The sequence below is a fragment of the Jaculus jaculus genome, chromosome 14, assembly GCF_020740685.1.
Source record: "Jaculus jaculus isolate mJacJac1 chromosome 14, mJacJac1.mat.Y.cur, whole genome shotgun sequence".
NCBI classification, from domain to species: Eukaryota; Metazoa; Chordata; class Mammalia; order Rodentia; family Dipodidae; genus Jaculus; species Jaculus jaculus.
The window spans coordinates 67,946,119-67,960,841 of record NC_059115.1 but is presented as its reverse complement, the minus strand read 5'-3'; the positions used below and the strand labels follow the sequence as shown (position 1 = coordinate 67,960,841).

The window sequence follows — 14,723 nt, the reverse complement described above, 5'->3', positions numbered from 1 at the left end:
AATGACTTTTCTTGATTTATATTGTAGCATGTTGTTCCCAGATTGCTAAAGTAGAAAGGAGAAACGTGACATCGAGGCAGAAGAACTGGTGGGGGCTGGGGGTCACACAGGGCACAGCGTGCAGCAGCAGCCTGGCTTGTGCTTGAGTCTGTAAAGCAGGCTGTGGTACCTGGAGCACGCCGGGACGAACGTGTGCAGTGCCGATCGGGCCTGACTGTGACCAGCCCTGCCAGACCAGCGTGTCCCACACCGACATGCCCATCCGTCACCAGAGTTCGTGACATTCTTATCTAGGAGGGGACTAACGTCATTGCCAGATGCCAGATAGTTACAGCTCTCATCAATGGAGTTGGAGGATGCAACCAAGTAATGGAAAAGACTAAAATTTGAAATTCTATCTTAAGATTTAGGCTGTAGTATCTGTCAGTTGTATGACTAAATAAGCTGTGTAAGCTGTGTGTCTCATGCCTGAAATTGACAATTTATAGAACTTCTGTGAGTGTTAGAGATTATGTGTGCAAAGTGCCCTGTAGGGAAAGGTTAATGATGATTTCATAATTTTTGAGATCCCTTACTCTAAAAAAGTTATAACTGTTAAATAAATAACTTAGTGGTTTAGTTCTAAGAGCTATTGGTAGTATGTAGGATAGTAGACCCTTATACTTCTGAGACTTTGTCCTCAGCGATTCTTAGCAACTCAGAGAGGTGACTCTTTGTAGCTTGTAAAGCTCCCACCCCTTCCCCATCGCAAGATCTACCAGCGCGCATGACAAGTCAGTGGAGGAGAATATGCTAACCTTGTGGATGCAGTGCAAGTGGGGAAAACAGGTCGAATTGTAATAATCTACTTTTCATTGATTTGTGTCTTACTATCTCTTGCTTACAGAAATTTTATAGGTACTTTGAATGATAGCCCATCTTGTTTGGCCACCACTTCAGCCTGGAAGCAGACTAGTGAGTTGGTGTTACTCTCTGGGGAGCCTGACACTCATGACCCACAAAGGTCCTGTTACCTTGTTTGGAACATTTTGGCCAGGAATTCTAGGGTCCAGGTGCCCAAACTCCAGAAGAAGCATGGACTTTCCATCCCACCCACCTCTTGCCTTGTGGGGACAGACACAGGCAGGCACTCTGTAAAGCCCAGAGCGGGGCCTGGGTTGTGGAGTGAGGCTTGCACTCGGGAAATTCCTGTATAATTTCTACTGTCACCTTTGATATTGGCCTGTTTATTTAGCTTTTTGGCTTTACAACTGCAAACTTTTGTTTATGCTTGGGTTAAGGTTGACTCAAGAATGTCATAAGCATCTTTCTCAAGGGACTTCGTGATGGAAATGAGTTTTAACAATTAAGATTTTAAGCGACTTTACAAAGTGCTAGACGAACTGTGATCTCTCCAGGCAGGAGTCACTGTACTGTGCTCTCCCCTAACTCTGTCTTGTCCTTTGTTTTAATGTTTATTTTTAGATCGGCTTCAGCTCCCAAGGAATATGATTGAAAACAGCATGTTTGAGGAAGAACCAGATGTGGTCGATTTAGCCAAAGAGCCTTGTTTACATCCACTAGAGCCGGATGAGGTGGAATACGAGCCCCGGGGTTCACGGCTGCTGGTGCGAGGCCTGGGAGAGCATGAGATGGACGAGGACGAGGAGGACTATGAGTCGTCTGCCAAGCTGCTGGGCATGTCATTCATGAACCGAAGCGCGGGCCTTCGGAACAGCTCAGCCGGCTACCGGCCGAGCGCAGAGGGGGCTTGTTCGGTACCCTCGGCAAGGACCTTGGTGGTGTGTGCTTTCATCATTGTGGTTGCAGTCTCTGTAATCATGGTGATCTACCTACTGCCTAGATGCACCTTTACCAAAGAAGGATGCCATAAACAAAACCAATCAATAGGACTAATTCAGCCACTTGCGACAAATGGGAAATTGTTTCCATGGGCACAAATTAGGCTTCCCACTGCCATTATGCCACAGCGCTATGAACTTAGCCTGCATCCAAACCTAACCTCAATGACGTTCAAGGGTTCTGTGACAATTTTACTTCAGGCTCGTCAGGCCACGTGGAACATTATTCTTCATAGCACTGGTCATAATATTTCAAGAGTGACTTTTATGTCAGCAGTTTCAAGTCAAGAAAAACAAGTTGAAATCCTAGAATATCCATATCATGACCAAATTGCCATCGTGGCCCCTGAAGCTCTGCTAGCAGGGCACAGTTACTCTGTGAAGATAGAGTACTCCGCAAATATATCCAGCTCTTACTGTGGGTTTTATGGGCTCACCTACAGAGACGAAAATAATAAGAGAAAGTATGTAATGTCTTCAGTGAGTCTTGTTCTGTGCTTTTCTACATATGACATTTGTCCACATCAGAGATAATATGTACTCTGTGTGTGTGTGCATGCGCGTGCATGCGTGTGTGCATGCGTGCGTGCATGTGGAGGCCAGAGGACAGCCTTGGGTTGTTCTTCCTCAGAAATGCCATCTACTTTTTAAAAAACTTACTTTATTGAAAAATTCCATAATTATACACAATAAACCATGATTATTCCCTCCTCTCTCCCACTTTCCCTTTCACATACACACCCTCCATCATATCTCCTCCCCCTCTAAGTTAGTCTCTTTCATTTTAATGCTATTTTTTCCCTCCTAATATGAGGTTCTTGTGTGGGAAGTGCCAGGCACTGCAAGGTCATGAATATCCAGATCATTTTGTGTCTGGAGGAGCACGTTGTAAGGAGTCCTACCTTTCCTTTGGCTCTGACATTCTTTCCGTCACCTCTTCTGCAATGGGCCCAGAGCCTTGGAAGGTGTGATAGAGATGTCTCGGTGCCGGAGCACTCCTCAGTCACTTCTTCCAAGCACTGTGGTGCCTTCTGAGTCATCCCAAGGTCACTGCCATCTGAAAAGAGAAGCTTCTCTAACCAAAAGTGAGACTAGCATTAATATATGAGTATGAACACTAAGAAAAGTGCTTACCAGGTAATTTGGTGAGCATAATATATGCATTTAGCCAGACACCAGCAGGCATTACTTCCCTAGGGCTCATGACCTCCCCTGCCATTGGCTTTTGACAAGGTTTTCAGTACCAGGCATGAATTCCCTCCCATGGAGTGGGCCTCCAGTCCAATTAGAGAACAGTTGGTTCCCCCCTAACAGACATGCCACTATTGCACTAGTTGGCTCATTTAGTCTGGCTGGCCAAACGTAAGGCTTGCAATGTCCACTGTCGTCTATCATACCATCTACCTTTTCTTATAGACAAAGTCTCTTATTGGCCCGGATCTTGCCAGCAAGCCCCATGGATCCACCTTCTTCTACCTTCCCAGTACTGTGATTACAGGTGTGCACCACCAGGGCCAGGATGTGTAATTGTTTTTAATTTTAGAAAATGATGTGTAAAGTAGCATGGTAATTTGGAAGCATGTACCTACATGTGCACATGCATGGCGTTGAGCATATGTTACAGAGTGACCGCAGTAGTACTGGTTGGCAGCAGGGGTAAATGAAGGTCCTATTCTTTGGCACAAGAGCTCAAATTATCTTGAGCCTGTCATGTTTTGTGAGGTGATCATTTTATGAAATTTGTGGGAAACAGAGGGCATGGATTTTTCTTTAAGATCTGTTTTTCTGCTGATGTGCAGAACTTTGAAGAGGTCCTTATGAGATGGAGAAAGGGTGTGAAATGTGGTATGTGTACACATATCATTTTTAATAATCCTTTATCTTTATTGCTTAACATCTTTTAAAAATGCTGGTGTGACTATGGGTTTGTGATGGAAAGTTTCAGAAAGCCTAGGGGACAACCTTTAGCAGCAAAGAAAACAGTAAGATATAAATAAAAGAATCCAGCACCTTGTTTGCGTTATATATATACATATATACATACATATACATATATATATATTAATCTTAGCATCTATAATATGTAGCTGGAATTCTTGGAAATGTGCAGTGCACATTGTCATAGGTTATTTCTCACATGTCACAGTATCTTTTGCATTTCCTTTATGCAGTTGGTATGCTCTTAGAGTGTCCTGGAAACCATATGTGGATTATTGACCCAGACCAGTTAGTGTATGTTAATATGTTGGGAGGGATAGTGAGCGTGCGTATCTCAAACCTATCTTAAGGAAACAGTTCTTCTTAAGTGGGGGGACAGAGCGGACTGTTGTCCTATTCTGGTAGGCAGTTCATTGTTGTTTTCCTTGTTGTGGGGATGTTCTTTCAATTAAACTCACTGACAGACAAATTATATTAGAAACATAGAGTAACCTCACCACCAACTGAAATCCAGAAGCAAAAAGAACTAGCTAGCTATACAATAGACTTCCTAGCTTCTGTAAAACAACCTAAAAATTCTTTTCCCTCCTGTGAAGGCCTCAAAAGGCACTTTAGTGGGTTGTTCAAGAACAAAATTTTAGCCCACTGATTAAGATTAAGAAATATCAAAGCTGTTACAGTTGTCTTTCTTTTAGCATCAAATCTTATATACTCCTGCTTTTTACCTAAATTTAAGAGCTTGATTTTGAAAAAGTCTGGCCATGCTTGTAAAATCTTACTTCATAAAAATAAGTAAAGGGCTGGAGAGATGGCGTAGCGGTTAAGCGCTTGCCTGTGAAGCCTAAGGACCCCGGTTCAAGGCTCGATTCCCCAGAACCCATGTTAGCTAGATGCACAAGGGGTCGCACGCATCTGGAGTTTGTTTGCAATGGCTGGAAGCCCTGGCGCACCCATTCTCTCTCTCTCTATCTGCCTCTTTCTCTCTCTGTCACTCCCAAATAAATAAAATTAAAAAATGAACAAAACAAATTAAAAAAAAAATCTAAGTAAATAAAATAGTCTTAATTCTTTTCATTTTGTATAATACTTTAAAGAATAAATGTCATGTGGTCAGATATCTGAAATTGAACACAGATTTCTGATTGTAATGATAACCTTTGAGTTCTTAGCTTTAGTCATCTTTCTACAATATCTATTTCCCTAGGAAATGAAAAATAAATAAATATATGTGCATACATACAGTGACAATATGCAAACAGATCTGTAAGACAAGCTCCATTGCCATCTTGTCTAATCACATTACTATGCTGTAACCTTTGGAAGCATTACAGTTTCATGTTTGTGGAGAAGAGTAAGGTGACTTTTTTTTTGTTTGTTATGACCACTTGCCAACTCTTTAGTATGGGTTGGATTGAGTTCTGTCACATGCTAAAAAAAAAAAGAAAGGAATGTAGTTCCTTAAGACTAAGAATAGAGCTGGAGAGATGGCTTACTGTGAAGCCCAAGTACCCAGGTTCAACTCTCCAGTACCTATGTAAGCCAGATGCAGATGTGGTGCATGCATCTGGAGTTTGTTCACAGTGGCTAGAGGCCCTGATATGCTCATGTTCTCTCCCTCTCCCTCCCTCCCTCCCTCCCTCCCTCCCTCCCTCCCTCCCTCCCTCCCTCTCTCTCTCTCTCTCTCTCTCTCTCTCTCTCTCTCTCTCAAATAAATAAAAAAGTTCTATTTAGAAAAAGGAAATAGAGCATTTAGGGAGCTGGAGAGATTGCTCGGTTTTTTTTTTTTAATTTATTTATTTGAGAGCGACAGACACAGAGAGAAAGACAGATAGAGGGAGAGAGAGAGAGAATGGGCACGCCAGGGCTTCCAGCCTCTGCAAACGAACTCCAGACGCGTGCGCCCCCTTGTGCATCTGGGGAACCGAGCCTCGAACCGGGGTCCTTAGGCTTCACAGGCAAGCGCTTAACCGCTAAGCCATCTCTCCAGCCCGAGATTGGTCAGTTTTTAATGTGCTTGACAGCAAAGCCTAAGGACCTGAGTTCAGTTCCTCAGTACCCACGTAAAGTCAGATGCACAAAGCGGCGCGTATGACTGGAGTCCATGTGCAGCGGCTGGAGGCCCTGGTGCACCCGTTCTCTCTGTCTGCTATCTCTACTTGCAAATAAATAGAAATACTTAAAAGAAAGAAACATAATTTAAAATAGCATGTTAGAGTCTTAAAATGGCATATGAAAGTTACAGAGGAAGTGTAAGTCTGTCCGTGTGAGGTGAGTGTGTCTTGATAAGGAGGTAAGAGCTGAGATCACTTACACCTTCAAATGTGTCTGAAAACTATTGATTCTCGACATTTTTTTACTTCTCTCTCACTGGCAATTTTTCTTCTATGAGATGTTTTATACTCTACCCTCCCTCCCCAGTATAAGTAGAATAAATACTTAAGCTTAAGATAATTAGAAGATACATTTCTTGTTGATTAGAAAATCAGAAAATCTATAATGTCAAGAACTTCATTTAGGCACTGCTTGTAGAATTTTGCCTCTTACACACTTAGGCTGACCAATTCTAGGCTTATTCTTATTTCTGTACTTGTTTCCCAGAGCGTGGGATATTGGCCTTTGGACTCGAGCTTTCCGCCGTTCCTTATTTTTCATATGCCGTGGTTCAAGACCCTTCATTATCTGGCCTTTGCTTTTCTTTCACTAACAGTCTTCTCCCCACGCTTTTTTTTTTTTTTTTTTTTTTTTTTTGATTTTCAAGATAGAGTCTCACGCTAGCCCAGGCTGACCTGGAATTCACTATGTAGTCTCAGGGTGGCCTCGAACTCACGATGATCCTCCTCCCTCTGCCTCCCGAGTGCTGGGATTAAAGTGCACCACCATTCCGGGCTCTTCTCTTCACTCTTCTGCCACCTTTAGTTTCATGTGCCTTTTTCTAAAAGCTGAGAATAACAATAGCCAGTATTCACTGAGAGCTACTGTGCATGCACATGTAATGGACGTGGGAAGAAATTTTAATTCCTCTCTGAAAAGAGAAAAGCAAAGCAAAGCACTACAGGACACCTGGAATTTTCAGTCCTCGTCAAGGTGCACCTCGTAAATGTGAGGCGCACAGTTGAGAACCCAGCGATTAGTAGCAATCAATGACAGCCACTCTGACTGACTTCTCAGAAACCTTATTAAGAAAGCAGTGGCCAGCTGTAGTCTATCTGCGTGGCTTCAAATCCAACCACACCCGACGGCCGCCCCAACCCATGGCCGCGTACTGCTGTCTCTCCTTCCCCCTTTCCCAGTGTTCTCTCTTCCCTTGTCTCTTTCAAGTATTCCTTGTGCTTAAGGCCCCTGCTAACTGTACAAGTTTCTTTACAATGTTGTCATCCTCTTGCTGAATTTTTTTTTATTTTTTGAAGTAAGGTCTTGCTCTATCCCAGGCTGACCTCGAAGTCACTATATAGTCTCAGGGCGGCCTTGAACTCACGGTGATCCACCTACCGCTGCCTCGTGAGGGCTGGGATTAAAAGTGTGGGGCTGGAGAGGTGGCTTAGCGGTTAAGCGCTTGCCTGTGAAGCCTGAGGACCCCAGTTCAAGGCTCAAATTCCCCAGGACCCACGTTAGCCAGATGCACAAGGGGGTACACAAGTCTGGAGTTCATGTGCAGTGGCTGGAAGCCCTGGCGCGCCCATTCCCTCTCTATCTGTCTCTTTCTCTCCCTCCCTCTCTGTCACTTTCAAATAAATAAATAAAAATGAACAAATATAAAAATAAAAGTGTGCACAACCACGCCTGGCTTTCAGAATTTGTTTTGTACCCTTTGTTCCAATTGCTGGTTTCAGTGTCAGGACATGATTTGTAGCCTGATACAAGTCCACTGTATGGACCTCTGCTTTACCCAGTCAGATGTGGGTCCATTAATGACTAGGACTGTAGTATATTTATCTTATATTTATCTTGGTGTTCCTAGCATTGGGCAGGGTGCCCAGTCTAGTAGGTATTCAGTGGCTATTGGATTGATTTTTGTGTTTGTTTTAGGTACTTTGCAGCCACTCAGTTTGAACCTCTGGCAGCAAGATCTGCTTTTCCTTGTTTTGATGAACCAGCGTTTAAGGCCACATTTATCATCAAGATCATAAGGGATGAACAACACACTGCTTTATCAAATATGCCTAAGGTATCGTTCCGTTCCGTGGAGGTAAAATCTCTGACTAGGTCTCTTTAAAAATGGTTGGATTCCTCTTTATCTGGTTGTTCAATGAGAATGCTTAAATACATCAGTATTTCTGAAAACAAAATAGAAATAAGGGAACTTTGGGGATCACTTTGGAAGTTAGAGGAACATGTGATGAACGAGAAGACTTGGAACGTATGAGTAGGAAATGAGAAGTGTCTTCTGTATTCTGAACTGTACAGATTTTAACTCTGTGAACTACACACAGAACTGTTTCCTGGGATGTGATGAAGTTGTTATTTGATAGTGTTGAATCACAGTTGTTTTGGTGTTTTGGCAGAGGAAAAGTTGATGTTGTAATGTGAAGATTGACAGCATGATCAGCAGCCTCTTTCTTGAGAATGGTCTGCATGGGAGGCAGTAGGAGTAAAGCAGGCAGAGGAGCGCTTGTTACACGGAGCCTCCCTCCCGGAGTGGCTCTGCGCAGCGTCGTGATGGCCTCCCGAGAGCCGTGTGGGCAGGGGTGAGGGGCAGCCCCAGCCAGGCCATGGGCTCCCCTGTAGGTAGCAGACACAGTCTGTCTCTAGTCAGGATAGCTGCACTCCGAGCCACATTCCTCATGAGCTTTCTCTAGAAGTAAGCACCTGCTTGCCTGTATCCCAGAACATGACTTACTGCATGGCTGGGAAATCCTGAGAGATTCTGGCATTCCTTCAGAGTCTTGTGCCTCCTACAGACCTCTGGTGGATTAACACCTCTATCACCTGTGACCACTAGGCTTTTTTTTTTTTTACATTTAGGGTTTCTCCCTAGCCCAGGCTGACCTGGAATCACCATGTAGTCTTAGGCTGGCCTTGAACTCACAAGGATCCTCTTACCTCCAAAGTGGGTGAAGAGCATGTGCCACCATACCTGCCCTCCCCCCCCCCCCCGGCTTTCTTCAGGGCCCTCAGCATGCTGCTCTGTAGAACCCTGTCATCATGTGGAGGGTAGCACCAATGTAGCCCCTTCTTATTGAAGTGGGGAAGATTTGGTTTTGGTGGAATTTTAACAGGGAGAGATAGGGCCACTGCCACTGTCTGTAACGAAATTATTGAAAGCCATGTTGGGGCTAAAACTCTCAAGGACTTGCACGGTACTCAGCATATCCTCCTGATGAAGCGTGAAGGAACAAACTGAGCTTAAGGGCCATGCTCCCTCTCCAAAATGGCTAAGAGATTAAACTACTTGAAGTGTCGGTTTCTCCATGTGTTTATCGTTGCCATTTACTACTGTAATCATAGAGCTGTCACTTGTTTTTTTTTAGAAGTCCTCAGTCTCCATGGAAGACGGGCTTGTTCAGGATGAGTTTTCTGAAAGCGTGAAGATGAGCACATACCTGGTTGCTTTCATTGTTGGAGAGATGAGGAACCTGAGTGAAGATGTGAATGGAACCCTGGTATGTATTGTGTAATGTGCGGTCTTACAGAAGTCCCAGAGGAATTCATACTTTCCTGGTGACTCTCCTGGTTTGTGCCTGGTAAAAGGAAAGACACTTTACACCACCAATACTCTCCTTAGTGGCCATGTACTGATCATTTAACACCTAAAAGTCCGTAGCTTTCTAGTTTCTCATTTTATGACAATTCCAGCAAGACATCATATTATATGAAAGTTTTGAGAACTGTGCTATATAAATCTGGTGGTCACTTGCCTTTTGTAACTATTTGGATTTCAACTAAACCTAAATGAAATTGAAGATTCACTCTCTGTTTCACTTGCTATATTTCAAGGGTTATAGAACCATGTATTTGGCTAGTGGTTATCATAGAGGACTGGCTGGAAAGACTGAAGTGAATACCCTTAAGAAAAAGTCCTGGGAGCTAGGGTGTAGCGCAAAAGTTTGGCCTGTGTTTAAGCATATAGAAGGCCCAGGTTAAGCCCCAGAACCAGAAGAAGAAGAAAAGCCAGTCCTGATTGAGTTTCTTATAGATAGGTGTGGTGGTTTGATTTAGGTGTTGCGAATGCTAGCTCCCCAGCTGATGGATATTTGGGAATTAATGCCTCCTGGAGGGAGTGTATTGTTGGGGGCGGGCTTATGGGCTTTATAGCCAGTTTCCCCATGCCAGTGTTTGGCACACCCTTCTGTTGCTGTGGTCCATCTTATGTTTGCCAGGGGGTAATGTCCACCCTCTGCTCATGCCATTGTTTTCCCCTGCCATCGTGAAGCTTCCCCTCAAGCCTGTGAGCCAAAATAAACCTCTTTTTCCCAGAGGCTACTCTTGGTTGGGTGATTTCTAGCCTAAGAGATGCTTTGCAGTGCTGTAAGTACAGCTTGATGGTCTATCCTGGTCAGAGCTGAAAGACCTGAAGGCAGTAAGAACTATGGACTGTGAGGTTTGACTTATGAGGGTGAGAAAGAGCTGTGCCTGGACTGGGCTAGCGGTTTGTGTGAGAAGCTTGCTCTTGTGCCCATGTCCTGAGAAGTTGTGCAGGGTTGCTTAGCGTAGAAATGAACTGGTGTGTGCAGAGGGATATGGCACAGAAAGGAAAATCTTTGAGTGAACTCTTGCCCATTCAGCTGCAACTGAAAGATTACAACCTTTGAGACTGGGCTAGCTGACTTGTGCTGGGGCAACAGGAAGAATGTAGACTCTTTTGAAGGGGCCCGTGCTCAAGGAGTGTCCTGTTCTTCAAAGTCTGCTTTATTCCCCCCTGGATTAACAAATTGGCACCCTACCTGGTATCGTGGAGTATAAGAAATGCTGGAAAGAGGGTCATTGAGTTTGCAACACGGTCTTGTGTTTTGGAAATGGCCATGGGCAGTGTGAAGCAGGTTTGCTGGTTGCCTGCATAGAGACCCGATGGGGCCATGAGGATGAACCGTGGCTTGCAGTGGAGACCCAGCGGAGATGCTGGGACCATGAGATGGCTGCCGAGGAGCTGCCAGCCCTGATGAAGTTTCCCAGGACTGTGAGTAGCCTAGCTGGAGGGGCGGAATTGGAATGCCAGAGATTTGTTGCTGGTTAGAATTATTGGACTTGAAGATTTGTCACTGGCTAGAGTTGCCGGACTTGAAGCTACAGAGTTTGATATTTGCCCTGGTTGTTTAAATCTTGTATTGGTTGAATGTTTCTTTGCTATGCCCAATGCCATCTATTGCAGTGTGAATATTTATTCTGTGCCATTATGGGTTTTTTGAGGTTATATTTTGGTATTATGGCTCAGTTAAAAGATATTGGACTATGGGGATGTATGAACATCTTTGGGATTGATTAAAAACTATGGGGACTTTTAAAACAGCCTGTGAGCCAAAATAAACCTCTTTTTCCCAGAGGCTACTCTTGGTTGGGTGATTTCTACCAGCAATGCGAACCAGACTGCAACAATAGGGAATGAGTAAAATTGCTTAACTGAAGGGCCTAACGAATATTTTGCCAAAATTGACTGTTTTAACAAGGCTTCTTTGTTGTTCTTGTCATAGTTCCTAGCTATAAATGATTACAAGGCTGGACTTTTTATTTCATAATAGAGATCTAACAAAGCCAGTATTTGCACACAGTGATGATACAGGAGAAAGGATTCTTTCAAAGCAGCGACTTCACTCTTACCTTCCCTGCTTCCTCTTTAGATCTGCCTCAGTACTGCCTGTAGGATTGCACTAACACTCGTTATTTTGATAGTCAACACTTTCCTTATAAGTTCAGCCATAATTTCAATTGCTCCAAAGTGAATTCTTCCATCTAGCCAAGCTGAATTACTTATTCACATCCATACCCCATTCTCATGTTTGGGAGGGAGGCAGAAGAAAGGTTGAGAGGAATTTCAAGTGGTTTTTTTCTCTCACTTTCCTGCATTGGGAAGAGTGGACTGCAGTCTCCCTGGTCAGAGTCTCTCCCGCACAGTGTGCCGGGAGCACTTTGGAGACGCTGCCTTCTCCTCTCTCAACCTCCTCCACAGCTCTACTGTGCGCACGCATCAGTATGTGTATATACTACATGTATATACACATACGCGCAGAGTGTGACTCTTTTTTTCTCCTCTGTAACTATGAAGTGGGAGAGAGCTCTGTGGGATTACAACTCCCACACCAGCAGCTCTCAGTTCTTAAGGTTTTATCCACATTAGTAAAGAATTGGAAAACATAGACTCAGAAAAGACCAAATTACTAAATTGATCTTAGGGAGACTTAAGATTAGAGGGAAAGCAAAGCAGAAAAATACCCAGGCCAAAAGACATTCTCCCCTTGCCATGGGAGAGGAGATGGAGAGAAGAGGCTCAGGTCTGAGCGTGTGAGTCACACATCACATTAGGTGTGTCATCACCAGGCTCAGGTGTGTAGGTTAGAACCTGATTGGCTGGCAGACCTACCCATGGGTATTAAAGCCCAGAAAAGTTGAGAAAGAAACAGGATGCTAAGAGTTTTTGCCATTAGCCATCTTAGATGATCCTGGATCAGACGTGGGTTCTAGTCCTGCCAGGGCAGGCAAAGGGGCATCCATGGTTCTATGGGCCAGTCTTTGACTCACTACCTGTCAGTAAAAATGTTTACTTTGCTGAGCTAGAGTGAGACATCTCAAAAAATAAACAAAAAAAAGTCTACCTTAGTTCTAATCTATATCAACTAGACTATGAAAAGCTTTACTTGCCAGGAGATAGAAATAATCGCATCTTTGGTGCTGTCCAGTAGTAAATGGGGCTCTTTTTAAATACTACGTATAAGCAATAATTTTACTAATTTTCTCTTACTAGGAATTGGGGAGGGATGTAGCATTCCTGGGTTATACTTTAACCAACAGCTGTTGTAGACACTTGTTTATAAACATTTTTTATTTTATAATCTGCAGGTGGCCAAAGCATTAATCCCATATTGCTGAAAGAACGTGTCTCAGCTATGTTAAGTAATTAACCTCAATCACAGAGCCAGTGAGAAATAGTCAGTTTATTCTTCACCACAGTATGCTGTTGCTTTCACCAAAAGATATTAATAACTTGTGTAGTCATGATAGCCAGAAACTCAAAAATTAGAATTTGGCTGGCCGTGGTAGCGCACACCTCTAATTCCAGCACTTGGGAGACAGACTTAAGAGGATAACTGTGAGTTCGAGGCCACCCTGAGACAACATAGTGAATACCAGGTCAGCCTGGGTTAGAGGGACACCCTACCTTGAAAAAAAAAAAAAAAGTAAAATAATTTTAAAAAGAATTGGAATTTAATGGAAATAAAGAATTTTTTTTGTTATGCTAAGATGCACAAGATATAAGATTAAAGAGATCAAGTTTTACTCACTAATGTGATTCTGATCAGCCAATTAGAAATGCCAAAGTCAACTATAGATTACCACATGTGCCCTGTTTATTTGTGATAACTGCTTTGATGACAAAGCCTTAAACAGGGCTAGCGATCTAGGTCGGTGGAAGAGTGCCTGCCTAACACCCATAGACCACAGGTTCCATACCCAGTACCACAAACAAAACAGAGCAAAGCAAAATAAAACACATTTATGTTTGTCATTTCTGTTCAGTCTTAAACTTCTCACTTCCTTCAGTAAAATGTGCAAGATCTATTTGGCATGAAGAGAAACTGGAGTGGATCTCCCTCCTCTCAGGAATGTCAGATTTACTCAGAAAATTGTGGTCCCGTTGTGAAATACACTATTTTATCTGTTTTTCTTGAGGTTTTTGTTTTGTCCTGTTTTGTTTTTCTACTTCCTGCTTCATTCATGTCTTAGATGGGTTGGATGGTAGAATCATTTTAATCGTGGTTAGTCAGATGTAAATACCACAGCTGTCATTCTGCATTTAAATAAATCCCTCAATAGTATTTTTTTTTAACCAGTTTGGTTATAATTTTATTTTATCCACATTTAGTCAGGAACATGTTTTCTTCAAAATTTCCACTTGTAATGGCTGGGCATGGTGGCACATACCTTTAGTCCCAGCACTTGGGAGGCAGAAATAGGAGCATCGCTGTGACTTCAAAGCTAGCCTGAAACTACATAGTAAATTCCAGGTCAGCCTAGGCTAGAGGGTGACCCTACCTTAACAAAACAAAAAACAATAACAACAAAAAACTTGTAATGTTTTTCTGTACTTACAGATTATATGTGCCATGTTTTATTAATTTTATTTATTTTTGGTAGGGATAATTGCATTTGATTCTATTTCTTTTTTAAAATTGGTCTCTGTTAAGTTAAATCTGACAAGTCTGTTCTTCAGTCTTAAAGAATCCTTTCTCTGTGAGTTGATTAGGGACCTTTATAGATGTAGTCTTAGAAATCTCCCATAAAGTCCTTGTAAGACATGACAAAGAAACTTGTAAGCTTAAGTCCTGGATGATAGTATACTTTTGGTGTAGGATTTTGAGGTTTGGGGGGTTCCCCAGAATTTATGAACCACAAGTTTTGGGTTCTGTCTGACCTTTAATAAATAATTAACAAAGACAGACTCAAGAAGGATAAATTATGAATTAAGTTTATTTAGGGGGAAATCACAAATTGTGGGGTTTACTTAAGGAAGATTGGGGTCTAGGAAGGGAGGCTAAACATGTGGAAAGAAGGAAACACTGTCCTGTGGAAGTATTGTACAATTTATGGTGTTCACTTAAGAGGACTCTTTAGAGAAGGCCTAGCACACGAAGGTAGAACTTAGCTGTGCGTGTGGAGAAGCTCAGAGAACGCGCATGGCATCCACATGTCTTCCTGAAGAGGGGAGGTTTCAACTCAGAAGAGAAATGGAGGCTGTCTGGGGATACTGGACTAGAGCCACAGCATGTGGACTTGGGAGAAACTGAGGCTTTCAAA

At 43.0% G+C, this 14,723-nt stretch overlaps 1 protein-coding gene across 7 annotated transcripts in view; it reads left to right on the top strand.

Moving 5' to 3' along the window:
- LOC101611160 (leucyl and cystinyl aminopeptidase) overlaps positions 1–14,723 on the top strand; it is a 105,754-nt gene that overhangs the window by 42,385 nt on the left and 48,646 nt on the right. For all 7 annotated transcript variants that reach the window (XM_012952408.2, XM_045134463.1, XM_045134462.1 and 4 more), the window contains exons 2-4: positions 1,465–2,305; positions 7,806–7,944; positions 9,248–9,379. In XM_012952408.2, coding sequence (XP_012807862.2) covers positions 1,488–2,305; positions 7,806–7,944; positions 9,248–9,379 — 1,089 coding nt within the window. In that variant the 5' untranslated portion in view covers positions 1,465–1,487. The remainder of the gene's footprint in view (positions 1–1,464; positions 2,306–7,805; positions 7,945–9,247; positions 9,380–14,723) is intronic.